Source organism: Giraffa tippelskirchi, chromosome 6 (assembly GCF_054371585.1).
Source record: "Giraffa tippelskirchi isolate mGirTip1 chromosome 6, T2T-mGirTip1v1.2.pri, whole genome shotgun sequence".
Classification (NCBI taxonomy): domain Eukaryota; kingdom Metazoa; phylum Chordata; class Mammalia; order Artiodactyla; family Giraffidae; genus Giraffa; species Giraffa tippelskirchi.
The window spans coordinates 116623534-116648104 of NC_137280.1; the positions used below are offsets into that span (position 1 = coordinate 116623534).

General features: G+C 58.2%; 1 protein-coding gene across 12 annotated transcripts; it reads left to right on the forward strand.

Moving 5' to 3' along the window:
* Positions 1-24571, forward strand: PALM (paralemmin). 12 transcript variants are annotated; one of them, XM_081502364.1, is made up of 11 exons: positions 7683-7739; positions 8254-8413; positions 9594-9660; positions 10619-10670; positions 11202-11282; positions 11503-11633; positions 13087-13240; positions 14741-14762; positions 16336-16395; positions 18788-18919; positions 22502-24571. In XM_081502364.1, the coding sequence occupies exons 2-11, from the start codon at positions 8362-8364 to the stop codon at positions 23029-23031; spliced, it is 1281 nt and encodes a 426-aa protein (XP_081358490.1). In that variant the 5' UTR covers positions 7683-7739; positions 8254-8361; the 3' UTR covers positions 23032-24571. The 12 variants fall into 12 exon arrangements, with proteins under 12 accessions (XP_081358496.1, XP_081358503.1, XP_081358495.1 ...); XM_081502372.1 differs by having other exon boundaries at positions 7684-7739; positions 8382-8441; XM_081502374.1 differs by lacking the exon at positions 9594-9660 and having other exon boundaries at positions 7677-7739; positions 8297-8413.

Genomic DNA, 24571 nt, shown 5'->3' on the forward strand with positions numbered 1-24571 from the left:
GGAGCCGGCGGGAGGGGGCGCGAGCGAAACGCGGCGGCGGCGGCGCGCGCGCCCAGCCCACCCCCCGCGCCCGCCACCGCGCGGACAATAAACAGCCGCGCGCGGGGCGATGCCCGCGCCGGTGCCGCCGCCCCCGCGCCGCGCAGCCCCGGCCGCCTGGCCTTAGCCCGCCGGCCCTCCCTGCGCGCCCCCGCCGCCGGCCTCGCGGACCCACTGATCTCGGCGGGGAGATGGAGTGAGTAGCGCGCTCGCGCCAGGGGCGCCCGGGAGGCTGAGGCCCCGATTCTCGCCCCCACAGCGCTGGCGGGGAGGTGGCGAGGGACTCCCGGGACCCCCGCTGAGCCAGGGAGGGACTCGGGCTGGGCTGTGCCCGCCCCAGGCCTCCCCCTCAACCTGGCTCCGGCGGCCCACGGGCTCACGAGGACTCGGGCGGCGGCAGCTGGGGGCGACCCGGGACGCGTGAGCGTGTGGGGAGGGGACGCACTGTGCCTCCGCCCTAGTGCCCCGGGCGGGCTGCGGCCCTCGTGCTCCTGGGGCGGCGGGGCGACCCCTCCCCACTGCACCGCCGGGCCTGGAGCTCGCTTCCCACCCCCGGCCTGCGCTCGCTGCGCCCTGTGCCCTGGACGCGCACCGGCCGGTTCTCCGTCATCTGGCTGCCCGCCCCCCCCCAAGGGCCTCAAGTGCTGTCCGGAGCCCCTGCTAAGGCGGGGGTCCAGCCGCCCGATTTCCCGGCTTCTAGTGGGCTTTGCTCCAGGCTTCCGGGTCTGGCATGTGTGTGAGCCCAGAGGTCCCTGTGCTTTCCAACAGCGGAGCTTGGGTCCACTCCCTTCCTGGGGAAAGTGTCTCTGAGGTGGGGTCCCTAATGATGTAGCCGAGAGTCTGCTACCCCGGCGTTCGGGGTAGGAGTGGGTGAGTGGGCTGTGTGCGGGGGCTTGGATGAAGGGCTGCGGGGCAGCGGCGGACCCTGCACCAGCAGGTGCCCAGTGTGTGTGCCTGGTCATTTACGGCGTGGGTCCTCTGTTCCTGGCGTCTGGGCATCCCCCACACCCCTACTCCCACAGGTGGGCGCAGGGAGGCTGTGGGGTGTGTTTATATGGGCAGGGGCTGGGAAGGCGGTGTCTGGTGTCCTGCAGTCCCCCTGCCCTATGCGGGGGCCAGCGACTGCCCCACTCTGGGCCAGATCCCTACCCTGCCCCGGGGCCCAGACATGGAGGTCCAGCCAGCCCACCCGGCTGGCTCCTCGGCCCTTCCCACTGGGTGTGTTTTCCAAGCCTGCAACTTTCCTCCGGGGATTCACCCCTGACCTACCACACCCTCATCTGGGTGGGAGCCGCTGCCTTCTGCCCCCCCACCCCGCCCCCCGACAAGGCGACACACTATGTCCTCTGCTTTTGAAAACCCAGACAAAGGCCCGGCCTGGCCCGGGAGCCCAGCCAGGGGCTCAGGGGAGCAGGGGCCCAGACCTGTCTGCTATGTTCCCCTCACTTGTTTATCTGCTATGCTCCCAGGGGCCCAAGAGAGCCTCTGGGCCTCCAGACAGCAGGCCCTGGGCAGGGTGTGGCCTTGAGGAGGGGGCTGCCTGGGGGAAGAGGCGTGAAGATGGAGGAAACGCCCACCTAGAACGGAGAAATGAAATGAGATATTCAGGATGGACCCCATTGTTTCCTTTCCTGCCACCCTGTTCATTCTCCACGGGTTTACAGAGGCCCAGAGATGGGCAGCCGCTGTCCCAGGGTCACAGACCACACGGAGGGCTCCTGGGTGCTTGCTGCCCTGACCCCAGGCCTTCTTGGTCACAGTCAGATGAGGTGCCGGGGTCTCCGCGTTAGGCAGATCCCTGGTTTTTCTGGGTGCAAGTGTGGGACGAAACTTGGCATTAATTGCCCGAGTAGCCGTGCAAGGAAGCCAGTCCTCAGCGCTGGAGTTGACGATGGATGGGGAGGGGCTCCATCTGCTCCCCACATGAACACCTGCCCGGCCCTCCGTCCTTTTTTAATGGGAGCACAGCCCCCGCCAGGGCGCAATCGTTCACCTCCCTCCGTTTCCATGGATTCTGCCATCACGGGAGATGGTGATGCTGGAAACTTTCTTTTAAGAAGACGTTTAGGATTTGACAGTTCACCATTTTAAGGATTAAACAAATTTTCACTAATTTGAGAACGTAAGAATTCTTACCAGCCAGTGGGGGCGATGGGGATGCTCTAAAGGTGGGACGAGGGTGGGGCCCGGAACTGGGGGACAGGGAACTGGGTGCATCCTGCCATGGGAAGGATCTGCTGGTGGCCCCAGGGGAGGGGCTGCTCCTCTGGGCCGTTAGCTGGGAGCAGCCATCTCAGATGTCCACATCCTCTCTGGTGAGAATGAGGATCAGGCCCCATATGGCGCAGGAAAGCAGAGTTGGGTCAGGACTCATCAGGTCCCTTCTCATCATGAGGCCTGAACGGTTTCAGGGAGATCGGCTCAACTGGGTGCTAACTGCATCCTTAACGCTCCTTCTGCACGTGCTGGTCTCCCTCTCTAATGAGAAGCAGAACCAGTATCGAGTGATAATAGAACTTAATAACAAGTTTTTATTTTCATGGTATCTTTTTTTAAAGTGTTTTTACTCTGATGGTTTTGGCACTGGCTTCTGGTTTTCTCAGCCTTGGTAACATTTCCTTTGAAAACAAAGGGGTTGGATTTAAACAGTGAGTGGATTCAAAGGGAAGAACATGATGATAATCCTAGAGGTGGTGGCAGGAAGACAAGAAAGTGGCCTAAGAGGTGCAGATGTGACATTTACTTGACAATTATTGGGTGCTTGCTGTGTACTGGGCCCCTTTCTGAATGCTTTGTTCCCGCGGACACACTTGGTCCTGTGAGGTGGGGAAACTAAGGCACAGAGAGGTGACTGGACATGCCCGAGGCCACACAGCCAGAAGGGGGTGATGCTGGCATTTGCTCTTGGGCATTCTGGTGCTGGGGAGGGGAGCTGAGGAAGGGCCTTTGCACCTTCTTGTCCAGGGGCTGTGGACTGGTGGTTCTAGGTATCCAGACATCAGTTTTTCAACCTGGTTGACCAATTGGGTCGCACAGAGGTGGCCTTTGTTGTGGTCTGGTCTCCCAGGGGCCATCTACCCTTGATCCACTGCCAGGGAACCCTCTGTGGCTGCTGACTTGGGAGTGGGGCATGGAGAGGGTTTCCTCACCCACCATGGGGTCTTGGTCAGACCGCCTCCTTCTCTGAACCTCACTTTTCTCTGGTGAATGGAGCATCCTGGGCGGTCCCAGCCCCATGAGGAGGCCCATCTTCAGAGGCTGCAGGTTTTGATGCAGGAAAACTAGTTGACTTTCTTAAAAAAACATCTCATCACCTTTCCCCCAATCTGAGACCCTACTGCCTCCATCCTTTCTCTACGCATGAACCCTGGCATCTGCTTTTTGGGGGGTTGTTTGTTGGTTTGTTTTTGGCCACACCATGTGGCTTGCAGGATCATAGTTTCCCTACCAAAGATCAAACCTGGGCCCTAGCAGTGAAAGCACTGAGTTCTAAGCACCAAACCGCCAGGGAAGTCTCTCATCTGGTCATTTAAGAAACACTTCCCGCTCACCACCGTAGCCCTGTGCAGGATCAGAGGGGTCTGGGGGAGCCTGTGGAGGGTCTTCTTTGAGGTGTGGGAAAGGTATCCTGCTCCGTTCTATTATGGACTTTTTTTTTTTTAAAGATACTTAGAAGTTTTCCCAGGCAGGCAGAAGGGTGCAGCAGGTGGAAAGACTGGTCTGTGCAAAGGACCAGAGGTGGGAAAGTGTAGGGAGAAGAGAGCATTCTTTGGTTTGTGCTCTTGGGGCCAGGTCCTCCTGGGCCTACACTGCCCATCTGGGGAGCCATGGGGAGCCATGGGTGGTGTCTGAGCAGAAGAGGAGAGAGGTGCTGACCCAGGCACCAGAAAGAGGCTCTGGCGGCTAAGGGGCCAGAGCAGGGAACAGGGAGAAGCAGCTCAGGACTCAGCCTGGACAGGCCATTGGGGACAGCTGGCGGAGAAATGCCGGAGCTGGGGGAGGAGTGGCAGGACCCCATGTCTGGGTGGGCGTGGACCCGACTTCAGAACTCTGTGATGGTCAGAGCTGCCTACAGAGATGGGGGCTTGGTCAGGGTGAGACAGCCCATCCCTGGACGTGCTGGGAGGCTAGGGGGCATCAAGACCACGCTTCAGAGGGTTTCCATGGAGCACGAGATGGTTGAGTGGAGGCTGTGGTGTTGAGGAGTGGAGATCTGGGCTGCGGTTTCTGTCTCCTGCCTGTGGGTTTCAACTAGGAACTCAGGGCAAGTCAGAACCATCCCTGGGACAGCCTGGATGGGGCCAGGTATTGGGAGGAGAAGCCTGACCCAGGCCCCAGGGTGGGAAGACAGGTGAGGACAAGAGTGAGTGCAGGCCTGGGAGCCCAGCCTGGGTGAGTAGGGGCGTGGGTAGGGGGCCAGCAAGGCTTGGCGGGGGCTTCTAGTAACAGCTGTCAGGGAGTGGGCAGGTGATGACCAGGTCAGGTTGTGTTCAGACCCTGCTAATCCTGAAGAGCCTCAGAGCAGGGCTGGCAGGACCTTATGATGTCCCTGGGGTGGCTGCCTCACCCCCTAGTATGGCCCTTGGTGAGACAGTCAGCATCTCTGCTGTATTTATGTGTATATTTATTCTTACCAGCTTGTTTGAGATCACTCACACACCACACAATGTACCTGTTTAAAGTGGCTCAGTGGTTTTCAGTACATGCATAGAGTCCATTCAGTGGTTTTCAGTACATGCACAGAGTTGTACAGCCATCACCTCTAATTCCAGAGCATTCCATCAACCCCCTAAAACCCCATTCCCACCAGCACTCACTCCCCACCCCATCCCCCAAACGCTGACAACCACTAATCCCCTGTTTGTGGATTGGCCTGTTCTGGACGTTTCCCATCAGTGGAATCACTCCTTCTGTGTCTACTTCTCTCACTGAGCAACGTATTCTCAGGGTCTGTACACCTGGTAGTGAGCATCAGGGCTTCACTTTTCAGGGCTGAGTGATGCTCCCGTGTATGGAAGGACCACCTTGTATTTATCCATCATCCGTTGGCGGGCATTTAGGTTGTTCCTGTATTAACTTGTAAGTCACTTCTGAGGCAGCTGGGGCTTGTTCTTTGTCCTCTCTTGAATGTGGGGAGCCCAGGTACTATTTTAGATGATTTAAGATGTGACAGTGAATTTCTTTAAAAAAGAAAAGAAATGATCACAGGACAGATGGTCTGGGGTGGGGGGGGGCATGGCAGGAGTGTGACAAGGGTGGGGAGCCCTTAGGTGGGGGCCTCCTTTGGAAATGGAAGGACCCTAGCACACATGCTCACCCAGTGGACATTTATTGAGTGCCTGCTGTATACTGGGAACATGGCAGGGACAAAAAGAGACAGTTACTGTCCTTGTGGAGAAATCAACAAAATAAGTAAAATCATTAGGTTTTCTGGATGATAAGGGCTGGGGGGTGGGGTTTGGAGGTGCTGGGGTTAATTAGGGTCAGAGGAGGCCAGAGTAAGGACATGACATCTGAAGACAGGCCCCAGGAGTCATGAGCCCCTTGGAGACCTGGCAGGGGTACCTCCGGGCCTGGCCACAGTCCATGCAAAGGCCCTGAGGTGGGATCACACCTGGAATGTTTGAGGCACTGGAAGTGGAGTGAGGGTGGGGAGGGATGCAGGTCTGTGGGGCTGGTCCCTGCAGAGGCATTTGCCTGAAGCCAGAGGAGGCGTGGCCCTGTGGGTGGGCGGACACTCATGCCCTGCTGCCCTGTTCTGTTGTGAGGGCCACGGGCAGGGTCCAGCTCCCCTGCCCCCTATCCCAGGTTAATAGGCAACAGTTTTTCTTTCCTGGGTCTGTGGCCTGCTGCAACCTCCGTCTCCACCTTGGTGGTGATGTCTCTCTGCCTGGAAACTTCTGGAAAGCCCATGCCTCAAGGGCTGTCCACCTCACCAGTGACATCAGTGGTCCTAGGGGCCCACCTGTGCTGAGGGCTGAGGGGCTTCGAGAAGAATTCTTTCCTGATGAGGGGAAGTGACCCTGGAAGGCTCCCTGAAAGAGGCAGCTCTGTCTGAGTTGAGATTGGAGGTACAGGAGAGAAAGGGGAAGGGTGAGGGGCAAACACAGGGGCTTGAGTGGCTGCTGAGAGGCTGAGGTTCATTCAGGGTGATGGAACTGTGGGCGATCTGTAGCAAGGAGGGTGTAGGCCCTTAGGAGTGGCCAGGGCTGGGGCTGGGAACCGGCCTCCCTAACTCCATCCCCCACTCAATGTGGGGAGAAGCCGCTGGGCTCCCCTCAACCCCCCCACCCCTCGCCCCGCGTGACTCTGCCTCCCCACCCCCCACCACCCATGGCCAAGGTCGTTGTCAGCTGTTTCCTTTCAGTTAGCACAGGAATGTTCCAGCGCTGGGCTCCACGTCTGCCTGGACAGGGACCCCCTCATTCTGGCTGTAGCTGCCAGGCGTGGGCTCTGGAAGGACAAGTGTGACCCCCACCCCCCCACGCCCACCTCCCACCTCCCATACTGGACCCTCCTGCCCCCTGGGTGACCTTGGGCCGGTTGTGTAACCTCTCTGGACCTTTGAAAAATAAGCGCCTGCAAAGCTGAGGCCTCTGCCGGGCTTGCTGGGTTCGGGTCTCATTAGCTCATCTCCTGGACCACGATTATCTCACGCGCTCGCAGCCGACGCCCTCGCCGAGTCCTGAGCCGCCCACAAGGCCGCTGGAGCCCAGAATCTGCTCCAAGCGCCGTAAAAATAATCGCGCGGAGACCAGACGCCTGCGCGCGCTGACGGTGGGCGTCCTGGCCTAGAGCTTGTCTCTCCTCAGCAGCTGCAAGATGTGGCCCGTAGCCCAGCGCAGCCAGTGGAGGCTCAGAGACGCAAGTGACTTGCCCCGGGTCACCCAGCCAGAGGGGAGCAACTGCCCTAAAGCCTCCGCCCAAACTCAGCTTCTCCGCCCAGTGTGTAAATCAAACATTTTGTGATCCGTCTGCTTTACTCACTGAACCCGAGTGAGCTTCTCAGGCGTCCCACTGATCAACCCGCTGACCACCCCCACCGCAGCCAGGCCAGGGAGACCCTGCGCTCCCTGCGCCCCGGAGCCTGCCCGCCTGTCTGGGTGCAGATCTCACTTCACCATTTAGATCCTTCATTGATAAAACGGCCATAATTATCCCACGTGCCTCACAGGATCTTCGGGAGATTGAACGCTTAGGTCCCCCCAGACTCAGTTTCTTCTCGATAAAGTGCAACTGAGACCCGCCCGCGGAACATGGTTCCTATTCTATTACTGATTTGTTAGGGAGTTCCAGCCTCCCGTTTTGTTTTGTTTTTCGGATTTATGATGCCGAGCCTTATCTTGGCTTGACCTTGGCTGCATCGCGCCAAGGGTGGGTTCAGACCCTTCCCGGATAGAAGCCCTTCGCTGGGTGGACGCCCCCATCACCAGACCCGGAAGCCCTCCTTCTGCCTCGGGGGTGAGACAGACCCAGTTACCCATCAGGGTCCCACCCGGTGCCGGCAACCCCTGAAGCCCCGGGCAGGCAGCCCCTCAGTCCCTTAGAGCCGGGCTGGGGGTGGGAGATGCTCGGCGCCGGCCCCACCCCTGAGCGCCAGCGGGCCTCTGCGTTGCCATGGGGATGGCGCGGTTGCCAGGGCGACCGCCTCCCGTGGGCCCCGCCATCCATCACCCGCGGCGGCTGCTCCCAGGGGCTGGGTAGGGTGGGGCGGCTCAGGCGACCCCAGGCCTGGGGAGGGGCACCTGAGGGGGGCAAACAGCCTTCGACCCTGGGGCTGAGACAGGAAACGGGTGGGGAGGGATGGAAATTCTCTCCCTGGGCCGGTGCCTCTCCTCACTGCCCATCTGAACTTCCCCTGCCCTGGTTTGGCCCTGCAGGGACTGGCCGCCCCAGTAAGGACACTGCCCGCCTTGTCTCCAGCTTGGCGAGCTGGCCTCACAGCCATCTCTGTGTCCCTGTGTCCAGCTTCAATGGCCACCTACCCGCCCCCCCCTCAGGGTGGGGACCCAGCATTAGGCAGCTTGGTCCCCCTGCCCTCTGTGGCCCTGTTTGCACTGGGGTCTCAGCTGCTATGCCCCCCTCTTGCAACTCTGCCTCCTGCCTGGTTGGGCCCCTGGAGGCTGAACTAGAGCTGTGTGGAAAAGGGAAGGCCTGTGGTATAGCCTGGGGCTGAGCAGCTGTGGTTCCAATCCCAGCTCTGCCACTTTGTAGCTATGTGACTTTGGACAAGTGACTCACCCTCTCTGGGCCTCAGTTTCCAGCTATGGGAAGTACATAGCAGGCAGAGGGAACATCAAGTGTAAAGGCCCTGAGCTAAGAATGAACTTGGTGCAGGGCAGGCACCACAGGAGGTCCTGGTGGCTGGAACAGAGTGAGCACAAGCTGGAGGGAGAGCGGAGGTCAGGCACGAGGGCAGGGGAGAGGATGGGGGCTGGGCTCTGCCAGGGGGTGGGCTTTCAAGGGGTGACGGGAGCCAGGGGACTTGAGAGCAGGAGAATGATGGGTTTGGATTCTCATTTTGAGAAGCAGCTTCTAGTTGTGGGCTGTCAGGGTTCAGGGAGGTGGCAGGTGATGGTAGAGGCTTGGGCTGGGCTGGAGAGTGTGGGGTTTGCAAGAACTGAGGGGATGGGCCTATGTTGGGGAGCATGGCATGTCACCCTGTCGGTATCACACGAGGTGATGGGGCAGACCCAGAAATCTTGATAGTGTGGCCCTTCAGGAAGGGCATCCGAGCTGGACAGCTGGACCAAACCTTTCTTGAACTCCATCCAGCTGAATGCAGCCTCCCTGAGGAAGGAGAAGGGGAAGCTGCAGGGGTGTGGCTGGTGTGCTGGGCCCCTGGGAGGCACAGGGGGGCAGGTGCTGCCTCATAGGAAGGGAGGAGCTGGGTGGGGTCACCTGGCCGGGGCATGGGAGCCAGATGACTTCACAGGTCACAGCATGGCCAGGAAACTAGACCCAAGTTAGGCGGGTGACCGGGGCACTGCTGCCCCAGGATGGGTATCCACCGAGCAGCTACAGGGTGTGTGTGTGTACACACACACACAGGGGCTTGGGTTGGGGCAGACCTGGCACACTGTTTCCCTTCTAAACCACGGGTTGGGGGGTGACATAGTAGGAGGGCCCAGAGCTGGGGTGTGCAAATGGGGAAATGAAGGCCAGAGGGGCAGAGAGTGTGGGGGCCTCCGGGTGGCTCTGGGCCCTTAGTCAAGGCTGGGGGTGGGCGGGGTCCAAAGCGCGGTCTGTAATTTCAGTGCCTGTGAAGATAAGGGGGTCAGGGCAGATGGGGGGGAGGGGTTGAGGGGAGTGGAACAGGTCGGGGGGTCTGGCTCCCACTGCCAGGCCCTCCCATATGAGATGAGGCCTCTCATCAGTCAGTCCCTCCCAGAGTGGCCCTGTGGTTTATCAGGGGTTTGAGGCAGATGGTCTTGGAGTCCCCCACTCAGGCTGAGGACTCTCCACCCCCTGAAAGCTCAAGGTTACCCTGAAGAGGAAGAGATGTTCAGGGCATCATTCTTCTGACCATTTCACTCTGTACCTACTGTGTGCAGCTTCCAGAGACGGGAGACCTGGAAGGGAGGGGGCAGGTTCTGAAAGCTCCTTGCCCCTCCACCCCAGGTAGGGAGGGGGATGCAGGGGATCAAGGGGAGGGGCAGGGATGACCCATCTTCCAGGTCCTGTGTCCTCTCTGAAGTCCCCAGATCCTCAACAGCATGAAGTCCTGTCCCTTTAAGAGCATCTGGCAACACTGGCATTTATGTAGCTCCTACTGCATACCAGCTTAAGGCTAATACTGCACTGGGTGGGGGAAAACATGGACGGGGGACTTCCTGGCAGCCCAGTGGTTAGGATTCTGTGCTGTCTCTGCCGGGGCCGGCTTCAATCCTTGGCTGGGGAACTAAGATCCTGCAAACATCATGGTGCAGCAAAAATTAAAAATGAAAGAAACAAGCAAAATATGGGTGAAATGAGGAAAGAATTGGGGTTGGATTTAAGCTTTGCTACTTTTTTTCTGTGTGTTTTTGGGAGGCTCACAGCTGTCTCTGAGTTGTTGGGGTCCTGGGAGACTCCGGGGGCAGCCAGTGTCCGAGACACCAGAAATCCTGGAACAGCATCGAGGACTTGGCAGCCAAGGGGTGGGGAGTGGAGCTAGAGGGTCCCTCTTCCTCCAAATGTTCCTCCCAGAGCTGGAGAAGGCTGAGGAAGGGGCTGTCTTGGTCAGTATCTCAGTCTGGAAGAGACCCTCTACTCTAGGCTTCTATTCCCAGGAAACTCCTATGCGTCCTTCAGAGCCCAGCTTCAATGCCCTCCCCTTCCCAAGCCTTCCCTAGGTGTCTGGACTGGGCCTCGCCTGTCCTGTCCCTTGTCCCTGCCCTGAGGAGGTGGCAGGAGGGTTTGTGGGAGAATTAATGCAGGAATAAGCCTGCATGGGGACGAGGGGGTGTGGAATGGTCTCATTTGGGAGAAGGGAACTCGGGCTTACCCAGCAGGAAGACACAGGGTGGGAATTCGAACTGGATCTGCTGAAAGCAATGTTGGGGGTCAACCCCCCACTTGATCTTTTCTGTCCTCCCAGGGTCCTGGTGGCAGAGACCCCATCCCAGCAGGAACGGCTGCAGGCCATTGCAGTGAGTTGTTCCGGGTCCCAAGGATGGGGTGGGCATGGGGCGGAGATTGGGGGAGAACCAGGGTCTCAGGTGCTCCCTGAATCCAGCTTGGGGCTCAGGGACTCAGATCCCAGGTGTGGTGCGGGACACTTCAGTGCCTGCTAGCATCTCCCCCACAAAATTAAAACGTCTCAAGCCCCTTAGTCTTCAGCATGTGGACTCCAGCTGAGAAGCTTCTCAGAGCCCCTGGGCAGCTCCCCTGCATTCGGGGCGGGGGGGGGGGGGGGGAGGGGGCCAGGCTGACGTGTGGAAGGAACTTGCCCTTGTGGCAAGGCTGGGGGAAGTGGGGGGGAGGCTGGTAGTCCTTCCTGGTGAAGGGACAAGGTAGGGGAGGGTGAGGGGACAGGCTGGGTGCAAGTGGGGGGCAGGTGGGGGTGCAGTGGGCCAAGTGGGTGCCGTTCACAGAACAAGCGGGACCTGCGTGGGTGAAGTCTGGGTAGCTGTGGGGTCTTTGTGACCCCAGCCTGCCTTTAACGTGTGTGGGGTCTGCAGGAGAAGCGGCGGAGGCAGGCAGAGATCGAGAACAGGCGCCGGCAGCTGGAGGACGACCGGCGGCAGCTGCAGCACCTGAAGGTCCGGGCGGAGCCTCGGCTGGGGCTGGGGGGACTGGGGGTGGTGGGGCAGAAGGCAGGCAGCATCCAGGAACCCCTGCCTCGGCCAGATCCAGGACTTAGGGGCGGGGAGCAGGAGGGCTGAGACGACCCCCACCCTGATTCCAGTCCCAACTCAGACCCTCACCTGACCCCGACCCCAGCCCTGACCCCGACTTTGACCTTGGTGCCCACTGCCCCAGTCCAAGGCGCTGCGGGAACGCTGGCTGCTGGAGGGGACGCCATCTTCGGCCTCGGAGGGGGATGAAGACATGAGGAGACAGATGCAGGAGGACGAGCAGAAGGCGCGGCACCTGGAGGAGTCCATCTCCAGGTGGGGGGCTGCGAGCCTCAGGGCTGGGGAGTGACTGCGGGTGGGTGCTGCCCGCCTGACCCCTCCTTCCCCCAACCCCGCAGCCACGCAGGGGTGAGGGGTGAGCGGTCTGGGCCACGGAGGTCTCTGAGGACAGGTCTCTGAGGACAGACATGCAGTCTCCCCAGGGGCTTCCTGGCGCCAGCCCAGCTGGTCTTCCCAGTGCTCCTGGAGCCACGGAGGCAGGAGGCACCGCAGCTGGGCTGCAGGAAGCTGGGGGAGGGGGCAGGCTGGGGAAAGTGACCATCCCCCTGGCCTGGGACAAAAGCACCGAGGAGTTTCCGAGCAGGCAGGCAGCCCGGGCTCAGTTCCCGGGGCAGCGGGGTCAGGCGGAAGGAAGTGACAGCCAAAATTCCAATGTCCACTGGCCAGGGGAGGCCTGAAAGACATGTGCTGCCTGTGGCACCCTGGCCTGCCGCCCCATGGGGACCTCAGGATACTGTCTGGGTGCATTTGGTTTGGAAGAAAGGGGGAGCAGCTTGGCTGGTGTCCCCTCCCCAGGTCTCAGTTCCCGGACCTGGGAGCATGTGCCCAGAGGAGGCGGGGCCGAGACGTGGCCTAGAGGGCCACTCAGGACTGAGCAGGCCGAGGGGCACTTACAGGTGGGAAGGATGGTCAATGGGAATTACCAGTCCCCGGGGGTTGGACTAGGGAGGCTTCTGCTCAATCCATCCTGCTGGGTGCAGCCCTGGGTAGTGAGTGGCGAGGAGGGCATCCCTTGAGCCCCACTGTGTGGCTGGCTTTTGGGGGGCCTTGGGTTTCTTTCCCTCAGGGCTACATGCTCCTTGGGTGGTTCCATCACCTGCATTTTGCCCAATCAGTGTCTTCACCTGGACATCTCCTCTGGGAAGCCCTCCAGGCTGACCCCAGCTGTGTCCAGTCTGCTGAGCTGGGCTCACTTTGTTAGGGGGCTGCAAACTACCCACCTCCCCAGTCTGTACTGAGTCTTCAAGGAAAACATCTCCTATCTCCCGGGTCCTGAGTGCCTGCACCCAGAGGCGTAGGCAGATGATGCCTGGGGCAGGATTGAATATGCCACCTTTGTTTTTACTGGATTTATGAGCACCATTATCTCCTAAAACTTGGAAAGTGACATGGTTTTTCCAGTTTCCCTGGAGAGATAAAGCTTCCTGTAAAAATAAATGTATTTGAGTGGAAAAAGAAGAGTGTGTTGGAAGCGAAAAGAAGAATAAACTGACTCGGGCGGCACAGGGGTCCGGGGACCGGCCGGCCTGGTTTTGGGTCTCGGGTCTGCCGCTTACTTACCTCCATTTCCCCACCGGGAGCGCGAAGGAGACCACCTCTCAGGGTCTTTAGGAAACACGCGAGTCAAGAAAGCCCTCCTGGGAAGCGCCTGGCGGTGCCGGGCTCCAGAAGTGTCCGGCAGGGTGGTCACCTCGTGCACACTCCCCAGGCTGGAGCAGGAGATCGAGGAGCTGGAGAACACGGATGCGCTGCCCACCGCCGCCGCCAGGGGGAGCCTGGCTGCCCCGAGCCCCGGCCCCGGCCCCACCCCCCGCCCCGCCCCGGAAGACCAGAGGGCCGAGGCCGTGCTCAACTCTCAGCAGGTAAGAGGTTCCCGGGGCGCCATCCTGCTGGCGCAGGTCCAGAAGCACCCACCGCCTCCGGGGCTGTGGCTGGGTGCGCCCCACATCCCAAATGCGTGCGCATCCACATCCCAGCCCGGCCACATCCCAGCTGCGTCGCCTGCACACCTTGCTTGGCCTCCCTGGGCCTCAGTTTCCCCGCCAGACAGGGGCGTCACGAGTGTTTAGTGAATCAGTAAAAAAACGAGCGCTTCATGGGTAGAGGGTCTTCCCCGAAGACCACCTGCTTGTCATCCTTCTTACGTTCACCAGCACAACAGGCATCACCTGTCTATCTGCATGCAGCCCTTTCAGGTGGAGCCGCATCCCCATTTAAGATTGCTGCCCAGAGAGGTTGAGAGACTGGCTCAAGGCCACACAGCGGAGTAGTCTTTACTAGGCTCAGCTGTTAATTCTAGGCCGTGACGTGTATGTCAGGCTCAGGTGAAACCAGACGCTGAGCTCATGGTTACCGCAGCATGTTAATACAAATTCAGGAGTCTCCTGACCACCTTTGTTGTCTTTAGGACTCTAGGGGCCTGTGGGGCAGGACTCCTCTCCCCCTACCTATCCTTGTTTCCCCCACCCCGGTGAGCTGCAGCCCAGGGAACATCCCTGCTGTGTGCCCTGCTGCTCCTATGATAATTTCAGTCTGGAGGCGACACACCCGCCCTCACTGCTTGCCAAGGCTTGGTTGGGACAGAACCAGAGGATGTATAACCAGACCTTGGCCTTCTTGAGCTGTTTTTAAGTGGGCAGATGTGCATGTATCAATCAGCTGCAAACACAGGAAGGTGTTCGGACCTATCGTGGGGAAGCATAGCGCACTGTGGAGTCCCCAGTGAGGTGTCTGTTTCATGGGAGGGCTGGGCAAGCTTCCTGGAGGAGATGGGTTTTAAAGACTGAGTAAGAGTTTTCCAGGCACGGACTCAAGTTGAGAGAGGGCTTTCAGTGAGGTTGATCGAGCACAGACTGAGTGCTGGCTTGGCCTCTCCCCTCACGATATCTGCCTCCTGGCCCATCTCCTGGCCGGGTAAATGACATGGTAACCTGAGGGACAAGCCGAGATGAGGGCAGGGAGACACCTTTAGGTCAGGTGGTCATGGGAGCTGAGCAAGCAGCCAGCCAAGCGGAAATCCGGGAAGGGCCTTCCAAGTGGAGGGACGTGGCTCACGGAAGAGCCAGGAGGTCAGGGAGGCCGGCTGGGGGTGGGAAGAGGCGGAAGAGGTCCCGGGGGTCATCAGGAAGGGTTGGACTTTGTTCTGGGAGCATTGCGAGCCCCAGGAGGCTTCTGAGCAGGCAGGAGCGTTTCTGGCTGTCACAGGCTAGGGCGGGGTGGGGGATGGGTCCAGAAAGAGACGGCCCCTCCGATGGGGTCACCGCTGAACCACACCCCCCTCAGGCTTGGGCCTCTGCCCGTGGGACCTGGGGCGGCGGAAGGGGGCTCCAACACTCCTGACCCCTCCCCTTTCTTTCTTGCAGACCTCGGTGGGCACGCCCAAAGGTACGTCTTCGGGAAGGGGCGGGCAGGGCCCCGGCGCCCTCTGGTGGCCAGACAGGAGATGGCAGACAGGGGAAGGGTGCCTTTAATGTGGTGGTGTTTAGTCGTTAAGTCGTGTGCGACTCTTGCGGCCTCATGGACTGTAGCCTGCCAGGCTCCTCTGTCCATGGGATTTTCCAGGCAAGAATACTGGAATGAGTTGCCATTTCCTTCTCCAGGGCATCTTCCCGATCCAGGGATCGAATCCACTTCTCCTGCATTGGCAGACGGGTTCTTTCCAGGGAAGCCCCTTTAAGGTGTTATTGTTGCTAAAAAGTGATAATAAAATAGCTTAATGGCTCGCACTGTCATTGCGCTCAGCGAACCCAGACTCTGAGCTGGGCCCAGGGCCCCTCAACATCATTTCATCGAATTTTCACAAGCTCCCTGGGTGGACTGATGCAGCACCTGCATTACAGATGAGGAAGCAGACTTTGCAGGGGCATGTCTGCTTGAGGTCTTAGCCCCATTGTGTGTTCATACTGTCCACCTGGAGTGCCTGGCCTTTGCCAGCCCACCCCTGGTTCCATGCCCACTTGCTCTGGGCTCCAGGGTCGGTGGGGGCCTCAGTTTTCCCATCTGTGAAATGGGATCAGTGAGGATGAGAAATCAAGATCCTGGAGATTGTGCACCACTTAAAAGGACAAAGAGGAGTTCCCCTGGTGGTCCAGTGGTTAGAACTTGGTGCTTCTGCTGCTGGAGCCCGGGTTTAGTCCCTGGTCAGGGAACTAAGATCCTGCAAGCCGCGTGGCATGGCCATAAAAAAAAAATAAAAGGACAAGGGTCCCCCACACACAGAGATGTGGAAGACTGACATCCAGGAAACAAAAAAGTCCAGAGTTTGAATTCTGGGAGAGATTTTAGCCCCCACCTACAAATTTATTACAGGTATGTGATGTATACATTTACAAATACTTTACGTGTACACATGACATTTCAATATGTACAGTTAGCTATAATGGTTTATTAGCTATATTAAAATTTCCTTAACACAAAGTTATATTTTAAAATATATATTCAGCATGTCTATTTCTGTGTATAGAGCCTGGAAGGAGCACCACCAGCCAGGACTGGAGGTATGGTCAGAAGTGTCTCTGGCCTGATTTTTCAGGAGTTAATTATTCATGAGGAGAGTCTGTCTCCTCATCTTACTGTGGAATTAAAAATTAATAATTAAAAAAAAATCCATGCAGGCCGCTCAGGGATTTTGTGAAAATCATTTGGACCAAGAGATGGGTCATGGGCTGTGGGACTGAAGCGTGTTTTCTTTTTGCGGGGAGTGATCCCATGTGTGTCTGGGTGTTCAGGGCATGCATACGTGTGCGGAGGGGTCCAGGTGCATGCATGTGTTAGGGAGAAAGTCCAGGTATCTGGGCGAGTATGTGGGAAGGTGGTCTAAGTGTCGGGGGGGGTGTCCAGGTGCCTGGAGGGTGTCCATGTGTCTGGGCGAAGTCCCACATCTTGGGGGGGGGTCTATGATATTTCCCCTCTGAATCCATCTCTCTTCACTCTTTGCCCCCTCCTCCACCGTGAGCAGAGAAGCAAATCTCCAACACCCCTGTGAGGACAGTCGACGGCTCCACCATGATGAAGGCAGGTGGGTTGGCCCCAGGTTGGGGTCCATGTCCAGCTGCTCTCCTGGGCTGAGTGTTGGCCCTGTGGGGGCTGGGTTGGGGGGCCAGGCCCAGTGCAGATGCAACTGTCAGCATCACCGGGTGGGGTCTGTGGTTTTAGTGGAGAGTGGCTGGACCAAGGCCACAGCTCTGAGCCTGGGTGGGGCCGGGTGCCCCCTCTGCTTTGGCACACCCGTCACAAGCCGGCCCAGCTTCCCCGAGAAGACGGGCCCCCTCGCATGGCGGCTCTAACCTGATGCCCCCTCCTGGCTTCTATCTCCCTAACATTGCCACTCGCTCTGGGTCCTGGTGGGGGTGGGCACAGGCTCACATGCTCACTGCAAATTTTCCCTCCTTCACTGTCTTTGGGCTGCCTTGGGAGAGGGAATGAGCACCCCATTCCTGGAGGTAACCAAGCAGGACAGAATTGGGATTAATACTCAGTGCTCAATAAGGTTGGGTTCAAATCCCTGCTTGATCAGTTGATGGCTGGAACCTGGTGGTGGTGGAGATTGTAGTGACCTTGTTCCCAGAGTCCAGCACAAATCTAATCCTGAGAGTGAATGAAGTCATGACAAATAGCAGAAACTTGTGGCTTCTGATATTAGAGTAAGTTTGGAGGCACAAAACCAGAGAGGGGAGTGAAGACCAGAATGTAATGACACTCAGGGGAAGGAGAGGGTGGCAGGGGAAGCCTAGAGAAGGAGGGGGCACCCTCAGGGCCTCAGTGTCAGAGAAGTGGGCAGAAAGCTACAAAGCTACATGCCCCCATCTGGTGACCATGAGCAATGCACAACCTGCCCAACTCTGTGTCTGATGGTGAGGTGTTAGGCTGCATAGGGACGTGGTGATACCTAGCATTCTTCATTCATTCATTCAGTCTCCAAGTGCTTGCTGAGCACCTGCTATGAGCCTGGCAAGAGGGTCGCAGCCCAGACAGCAGATGTTCTGATGTGGGTCAAGGCAGAACATAGGGAGCTGGAGGGGGGCACAATTTGAATCACAGGGCTCAGGGGAGGTTTAACTTAGGAGGTGACATCTGAGCAAGGATAAAGGAAGTGAGGGAGCAAGGCATGCAGACGGAGGGGCACTGCCAATGCAAGGGCCAAGTCTGGACCACGTCTGGACTGTGGGCACAGGTGGGTGGCAGGGACCGCGTGCTGGTCGGAGTGGAATGAGCGAGGGGGAGGGGCAGGAGGTGAGGGTGAGGAAGGGACGGGGGCGGCCCATGCCCAGTGTGGGGGTGCAGAGAGCTGGGGGTGGGTAGAGCAGAGGCTTACCTGCCAGCAGCTCACAGGCGCCCTCTGGCGGCTTTAGGGAGAACAGGTTGTGGGCGGAGCGGATTGTGGGGGTCCCTGAGGGGTGATGATGGGGGGTATAGGGGGTGGGGGGAAGGTGAGAGGAAATGGTGGGGGATGGGGGGTATTGTCGGGGGGTGATGAGTGGGATGGTGAGAGATGAAGGAAAGGAATGAAGGGGGACATGGTGGGGCATGGTAGGGGATGCTGTGGCGGACTCAGGAGATGGGGGTCGGGCTGAGGGATGGTGTGGGGATGGGGTGAAGGGTTGAGGGATAAGTCTGGGTGGATGCAACTCCCCCCAAGCAGGGGCTGTGGAGGACGAGCAGTGGGTGGGTTCTGGGAGTCTTGAAGGCAGCACCCCGGAATTTGCAGATGGATAGGTTGGGGCGTGGGGGAGGTAGTAGGGTCGGTAAGAGAGGGAGGAGGGAGAACAAAGGTGTCCGTGTGAGAAATGGGAAGACCCAGGAGGGGCAGGTCGGGGAGGGGTCTTGAGCGTGGTGATGTGGGGCCCTCCGTGGAGGGAGGAGGGCTGGGGCCCTGGGGAGCTCACTGCCAGGAGGCGTCTCCGTCTCCGTGTGGTGTTTGTGGTGATCTCTCTGCAGAACGGGCAGATGCTGGCCGTTGAATGTAATCTTCAGGGGTCGTAGCTCCATACACTTCCGGGGGACCATCCCCTCTTCATGATGAAGGGATGAGAATGTTGACACGTCAGTAGTGGCCTTAGAAGAGCAGCGCAGAGGACGAGCGTCCAGGACGCTGGGGGGCACAGGCTTGGTCACTTGCGTTTGAATCCTCTCTGGATTGGTCCAGGCACGCCCCCCACCTCCCTCGAACTGATCCAGGCTTCGCAGTCAGGGCGGGGCGGCCGAAGTGGCCCAGGAATTCAGACCCCACGCCCGTGGGCGCTGGGGAGCCAGGGAGGGATACTGAGCCGTGAGGACGGCCGCGTCGAGGGCACACGAGGGCACCCGCTGCTTGGCTCTGCGCTGCCGGCTCCCCTCCCTGGCTTGGCTGCAGCCCGGCGGGGGGCACGTGGGCAGGTGGGCGGCGGCTTGACCCGTGCCTCTCGTGCCAGCCATGTACTCGGTGGAGATCACGGTGGAGAAGGACAAGGTGACGGGGGAGACCCGGGTGCTGTCCAGCACCACCGTGCTCCCCCGGGAGCTCCTCCCTCAGGGCATCAAGGTCTACGAGGACGAGACCAAAGGTACGCGCCCCTCCCCCGCCCCGCCAGCTCCCCACGGTCCGTTCTCCCTCCATCCGGGAACCTGTCAGGAGGCGTGGCCAGTGCCAGGAGGATGGGCTGGGGAGCCGAGTCCTGGGTGAGGCCCGCTCCATCCTGGGTGCTCCCGCGCCAGCGGACTGAGCCCTCCAACCCCCACCTCACAGATGTTGTTCAGTTGCTCAGTTGTATCGGACTTTGCAAACCGTTCCATGGACTGCAGCACGCCAGGCTTCCCTGTCCTTCACCATCTCCTGGAGTTTGCTCAAATATCCTCGCAGATAATTCATTTAAATAATTACTGTTGTGGTAAAGGCTACAGATGCACCCCCCCACCCCACCCCCACCCCCGCCTTAGAGATTCAGAGGGGACCAAGGGAAGGTCCAACAGGGTGGAGAGGGACAGAGAAGGTAAGCAGCTGCACAGGGGGCATCTGGTGTGCACACAGCCCGTGCAAAGGCCCTGGGGTGGGATTTGGTTCACAGGCTGGGGTGTGGAGGAGCCCGTGGAGCTGATGCGGAGTGAGGGGGTGGGGGACGGCGAGCCTTGGCAGGGGTGGCAGGGGCACGGGGGAGGGGGTGGTTAGAGGGGCTGTGGAGCTGAGATCTGGTTTGGTTTTTAGGGTTCTCTCTGCCAACTGGGAGGGGAGCAGCTGGAAATGGGAGGGGAGGGCAGCCTTGGGCGAAAACTCCAAAGTCCCTCTCCCCCACCCTCATATAATTCACAGAATGTAAAGTTCACTTTCTTTTTTAAAAAATCTGAGGAAAACTTTCCTTTAAACTGTGAGATCCATCAGTGTTTAGACAACCGTCTCATAATGGTCTTGGCATTTAAACTTTTGTTCATTTTTGGCATGTCCTGCCTGGGGAGAGGAAGTTTGGGGCAACATTTGCTGTGATACCAGAAAAAGAAGAAAACATACTTTCCTAAAGACAGCATTTTAAGAAACCTTTAAGGGACTTCCCTGGTGGCTCAGTGATTAGGACTCTGTGCTTTTACTGCGGAGGGCCTGGTTTCAATCCCTGGTTGGAGAACTAAGATCCCCAGGTACTGAGGGTGGGGTGAGTCAGGTCGGATATCCCCAGGTACCCAGGTGCTCCCCACAAGCCTCGGGCGGCAAAAGAAAAAAAAATTAACGGTACATTTGGAGTCAAGGTAAGCATTTGCTTTCTTCAGGATCTGAGGTCCCCAGAGCTGATCTCTTGAGTCAGGTATAAAATTAGCACAGCTCAGCCCCAGGGTCCATTAGCGAGTCTGGTAAATGCTGCCCTCAGGAGAAGATGGAATTTGGAGACAGAGATTCAGGACACACGTACAATTCCATGTACAACCCAGTGAGAACTCTCCATGTTGTATGCCCTCAGTACCTGATTCTAGAACATTCTGTTCCTCAAATAGAAACTCCATCCTTCCCCATCCCCACCAAGGCAACCACGAACCCACTCTCTCAGTGGACTGGCCTGTTCTGGACTTTTCCAATCAATGGAATGATATACTATGTGACCTTTTGTGTCTGGCTTCTTCTCTCACTGAGCATCATGTTTTCAAGGTTCATCCATTTTATATTTTATGTATGAGTAATAGTTCAGTGTGTGGATGGACCACATTTTGTTTATCTAGTCATCAGTTCATGAACGTTTAGGATGTTTCCACCCTTTGGTTTTATGCTATACAAGGTTTTGTGTGGGTGTATGTTTTCATTTCTCTTGGGTAATACCTAGGCATGGAATTGCTGGATCATGTGGGAATTCTGTTTAACTATTTGAAGAACTGCTGGGGTGTTTTCCACAGTGGCATTACCATTTTATTTTTCTACCAGCAGTGCATTAGAGTTCCAGTTTCTCCACATCCTCAACAACCCTTATTATCAGCCATTTTAAATTATAATTGCTATCCTAAGTGGGTGTGAAGTGGTATCTCACTGTGGTTTTGATTCCCAGAGCCTGGAGTTCTTAGAGGTTCAGGCCTGTGGGATATCCAGGATGTTATTAAAGGAGTCCTGTCACAACCTAGCTCTGCTGTACTTGGGGATCTTTGACCCAAGTGGAATCCTGGCTCCAGTTCTCACCAGCTGTGTGGTTCTGGGCATGTCCCAGCTGCTCTATTTCCTGGACACAGGATGGCCACACAAGGCCAACAGGCAGAGATGTCTGTGCTCATGGAAGGTCGTTACTTTGGCCACTGAGCCCAGCCTGGCCCAGCCCCTGGGGACTCAAGACCCGCCAGACTGGACTCTGGTTGCTTAGCAATGGGAAGGTGATCCGTTTCCATGGCAGCCAAGGGCTCGGGTTCCTACCTCGGAGCAGTGGTCAGTGGGAAATACCTAGCTTGGTTCTGCATGGCCTGGACACACCCCACCCTCTGGGCCTCCAGCCCAGAGTCACTGCAAAGCCTTGAATCATGGCTGCCCCTCCCCAGGAGTTTGGAAACCAACTGAGAGTGGAAAGCAATTTCCTTCTGGCCGGAAGCCAGATACTGGCCAACCCTGACCCTTGGCCGGGGAGGAGGCGAGTTCCTAGGGCACTATGTGTCCCTCCCTCCACCCTAAGCAGCTGGGTAGCTGTGTTTCTAGAAGGGCTGTGATCCAGGACTGGTGTCAGACCACAGTGGGGACTCCTCCCAGGTGCTGACATCCGGTCTTAGAGACTGTAACACAGGTTAGAAAATGACACATCAGGAAGACATGAATGATGAAAGCTGGAGAGATCTGGAAAATATGCTTAACAAGCTTGATTGTGCATATAAAACTCTGCCCAACGGAGGATGCACATTCTTGTCAAACACAGTTGGAGCATTTTAGAAAGTGACTATGTCTTGTCACAATGTTATATCTTACATGCTGTGTTCCTGGACCACAGTTCCCCTCTTTCCCAGGTTTAAAAACACTCTTCTAAATAAATCTTGGCTTAAAGAGACAGTCAATCAAAATGGAAATGATAAGACATTTACACTTGAAACAGAATGACCTAATGTTATCCATGAGCTGCAGCCAAAACACAACTCAGAGGAAAATGTGTAGCCTTCGAGGGCATTGATGAGAAAACAAGAAAGATGGATGAATGGACTAAATGTTTGTTTAAGATCATCAACATGAAATCAGACTCCCTGCAAATCCTCATGAAGGGAAATACCTAGACTGGGAGAAAGAGCAGGGTCCAGCCCCAGCCAACTGTGTGACCTTGGACCAGTTACTTGTTACTTACCTTCTCTGAACTCGATTTTCACCATCTTTGCAATGGAAAAACTAATAGACCTACTTTAAAAAGTGATGGCCTGGGAGCAAGTTGGCTGGGGAATATGGAAATGCTTCAAACTGCAGGGCAATAAAATCCGAATTCATTTCTTTTTTCTTGTTTTCTAACACATGCTCTTGTGTCTACACATTTTCCCCTGTGTGCCAACTTGGCCGTGCACACTGATCGCAATCAGAGCTTTACTTGTCAGTCAGTTCTAAAGATGTAATTTAGTTTATGATTCCCCTTTGGCCTAGAGGTGGCTCTCAGCCTTGCCAGGCCCTCCCTCTGGTCTGGGAACCAGCTCACACTCTCTCTCTCCCCCCATGCCAGTGGTCCATGCCATGGACGGCACGGCAGAGAATGGGATTCACCCGCTGAGTTCCTCAGAGGTGGACGAACTCATCCACAAGGCGGACGAGGTCACGCTGAACGAGGCGGGGTCAGTGGTTGGGGCAGTGGAGACCCGGGGGCCATCAGAAGAGGCTGTCCGGACCACACCCTCAAGGCGGGAGATCACTGGCGTTCAGGCCCAGCCCGGGGAGGCCACTTCGGGCCCACCCGGCATCCAGCCCGGCCAGGAGCCCCCAGTCACCATGATCTTCATGGGCTACCAGAACGTGGAGGATGAGGCTGAGACCCAGAAGGTGCTGGGTTTGCAGGACACCATCACGGCAGAGCTGGTGGTCATCGAGGATGCAGCCGAGCCCAAGGAGACTGCCCCGCCCAACGGCAGTGCAGCCGAGCCCCCCGCCACTGAGGGCTCCAGGGAAGAGAACCAGGTGGGGCCTGAGGCCCCTGCCACTGAGCCCCAGGACCTCGACATGAAGAAGCAGCGCTGTAAATGCTGCTCCATCATGTGACCTGCCCGGCCCCCCCCAGACCCTGGCCCTGCCCTCTGTACCAGACACCCACAGCCCGGCCCTCCCGGCGCCTGCCCATCCTCCACCCGCAGTCACGGGCCCAGGACCTGCCGTGTTGTCACGTCTTCCTTCTGAGTTTTCTTTCACTGGAAAGAGAGGGACAGGGGTCCCCCATCCCATCACTACCCCCCCACATACCCTAAACCACTGAGCCGTGCACCCACGCCTGGTAGGAGAGACACGGACACACCCGCTTCTCCCCAAACGAGGGCCCCCCATGTCGCGGCAGCTCCTGGCCGGTGTGACCCAGGGCCTCGACGCGGCCTCACGCCAGCCCACCTCCCTCTGGGCCTCCTGCCTGTGCCTTCCTGCCCCCTCCAATGAGGTCCCTGAGGGGACCACCCCCCAGGAGAGGGACCCCGGGAGCCAGGGGTCCTGGGAGCCTGCCCTGTCCCTGCTCAGCCTCTGTGACAGGGTTCCCAGGCCAAGGCGCCTGGTCAGGATCTTGGGCAACTGAGGTGAGGCTGTGCCTCTCCAGGGAGCCCCGGCTCGAGGTCTTGGAATGAACATGAGCCCCTCTGGACACCCCCAGCCAATGCACCGCTCCCCTCAGTGCTCTCTTTGGGCACAGCCAGTGGGTGATGGAATATGGGAAGGGGGCACCCTGGGGCCACGCCCTCCACTCAGGCAGGGTGTGACCCCTGTGCTGTCTTCTGACCGGGCTGGGCCAGGGGTCTTCGAGCTGCGTCCCGCACAAGGCAGGGCCATGCAAGCCCCATCCTGAGCTCCCACTCCCACTGGGCCCCCCATCCTCCTGGTGCTAATTTGGGGACCCTAGGGGACTGCCTCTGGCCCCTTATCCAGCCTGCTTGGACCAGGGTCCTGGGTATCCCCTACCATACCACAGAGATTGGGCCCACCGCCGGCTCTGCTGGGCTTGGCGCATTCTGGGCAGTGGAGGAGGGCACCCCGCTCACCTGGGACAGGGAGCTTCCCCTGGATTGCAGCTGGAGACCTCCATTTGCTGCCCAGCCTGATGTGCACCTGCCTCCCCCTCACTGGAAGGGGTGAGAGGCGGGGGGCTCCCCTCCTGGGGTAGCTGACACCAAGATGTACAGACACATCTCCTTGGTTGCAGCCACACTCGTCCCCAGAGGCACATTCGTGCACACACTCACAGGCCCTCTCGTGTGTGGGCTGCGGATGACCAGGCCCCATCTTGGCCCCTCCCCTAGGGGCCTGCAGCCTGGTGCCCAGGGCCCAGGACCCTCCCCACCTCAGCAGGGTGGGTGCAGGGCCCGCTCTGGATGGCAGCCTGGGTCCCCTTCTCAGCTCCGCCCCTGGGTGGCTGGGATGAGAGGTCCTCTCTGAGGTGACCTGAGCAGTGGCCGTGGGACCCCCCTTCCTCCTCGAGTTCACCCGAGTCCTCGAGCCGTGAGCCTCCGCTAAAGTGCCCTTGCTGCCCCCCCTGCTTTCGGTGTGTGACCAGGCCCCATGTTCTTGACTTTCCCAGAGAAGCAAATAAACAGTGTGAACAGCC

Bases quoted from the DNA above. Each gene is read 5' to 3' on its own strand.
- PALM (XM_081502364.1), top strand. From the start codon at position 8,362: ATGAACTTGGTGCAGGGCAGGCACCACAGGAGGTCCTGGTGGCTGGAA. The intron at 11,634-13,086 runs GTGGGGGGCTGC...CACACTCCCCAG, and splicing joins CTGGAGGAGTCCATCTCCAG to GCTGGAGCAGGAGATCGAGG. The intron at 18,920-22,501 runs GTACGCGCCCCT...CCCCCATGCCAG, and splicing joins CTACGAGGACGAGACCAAAG to TGGTCCATGCCATGGACGGC.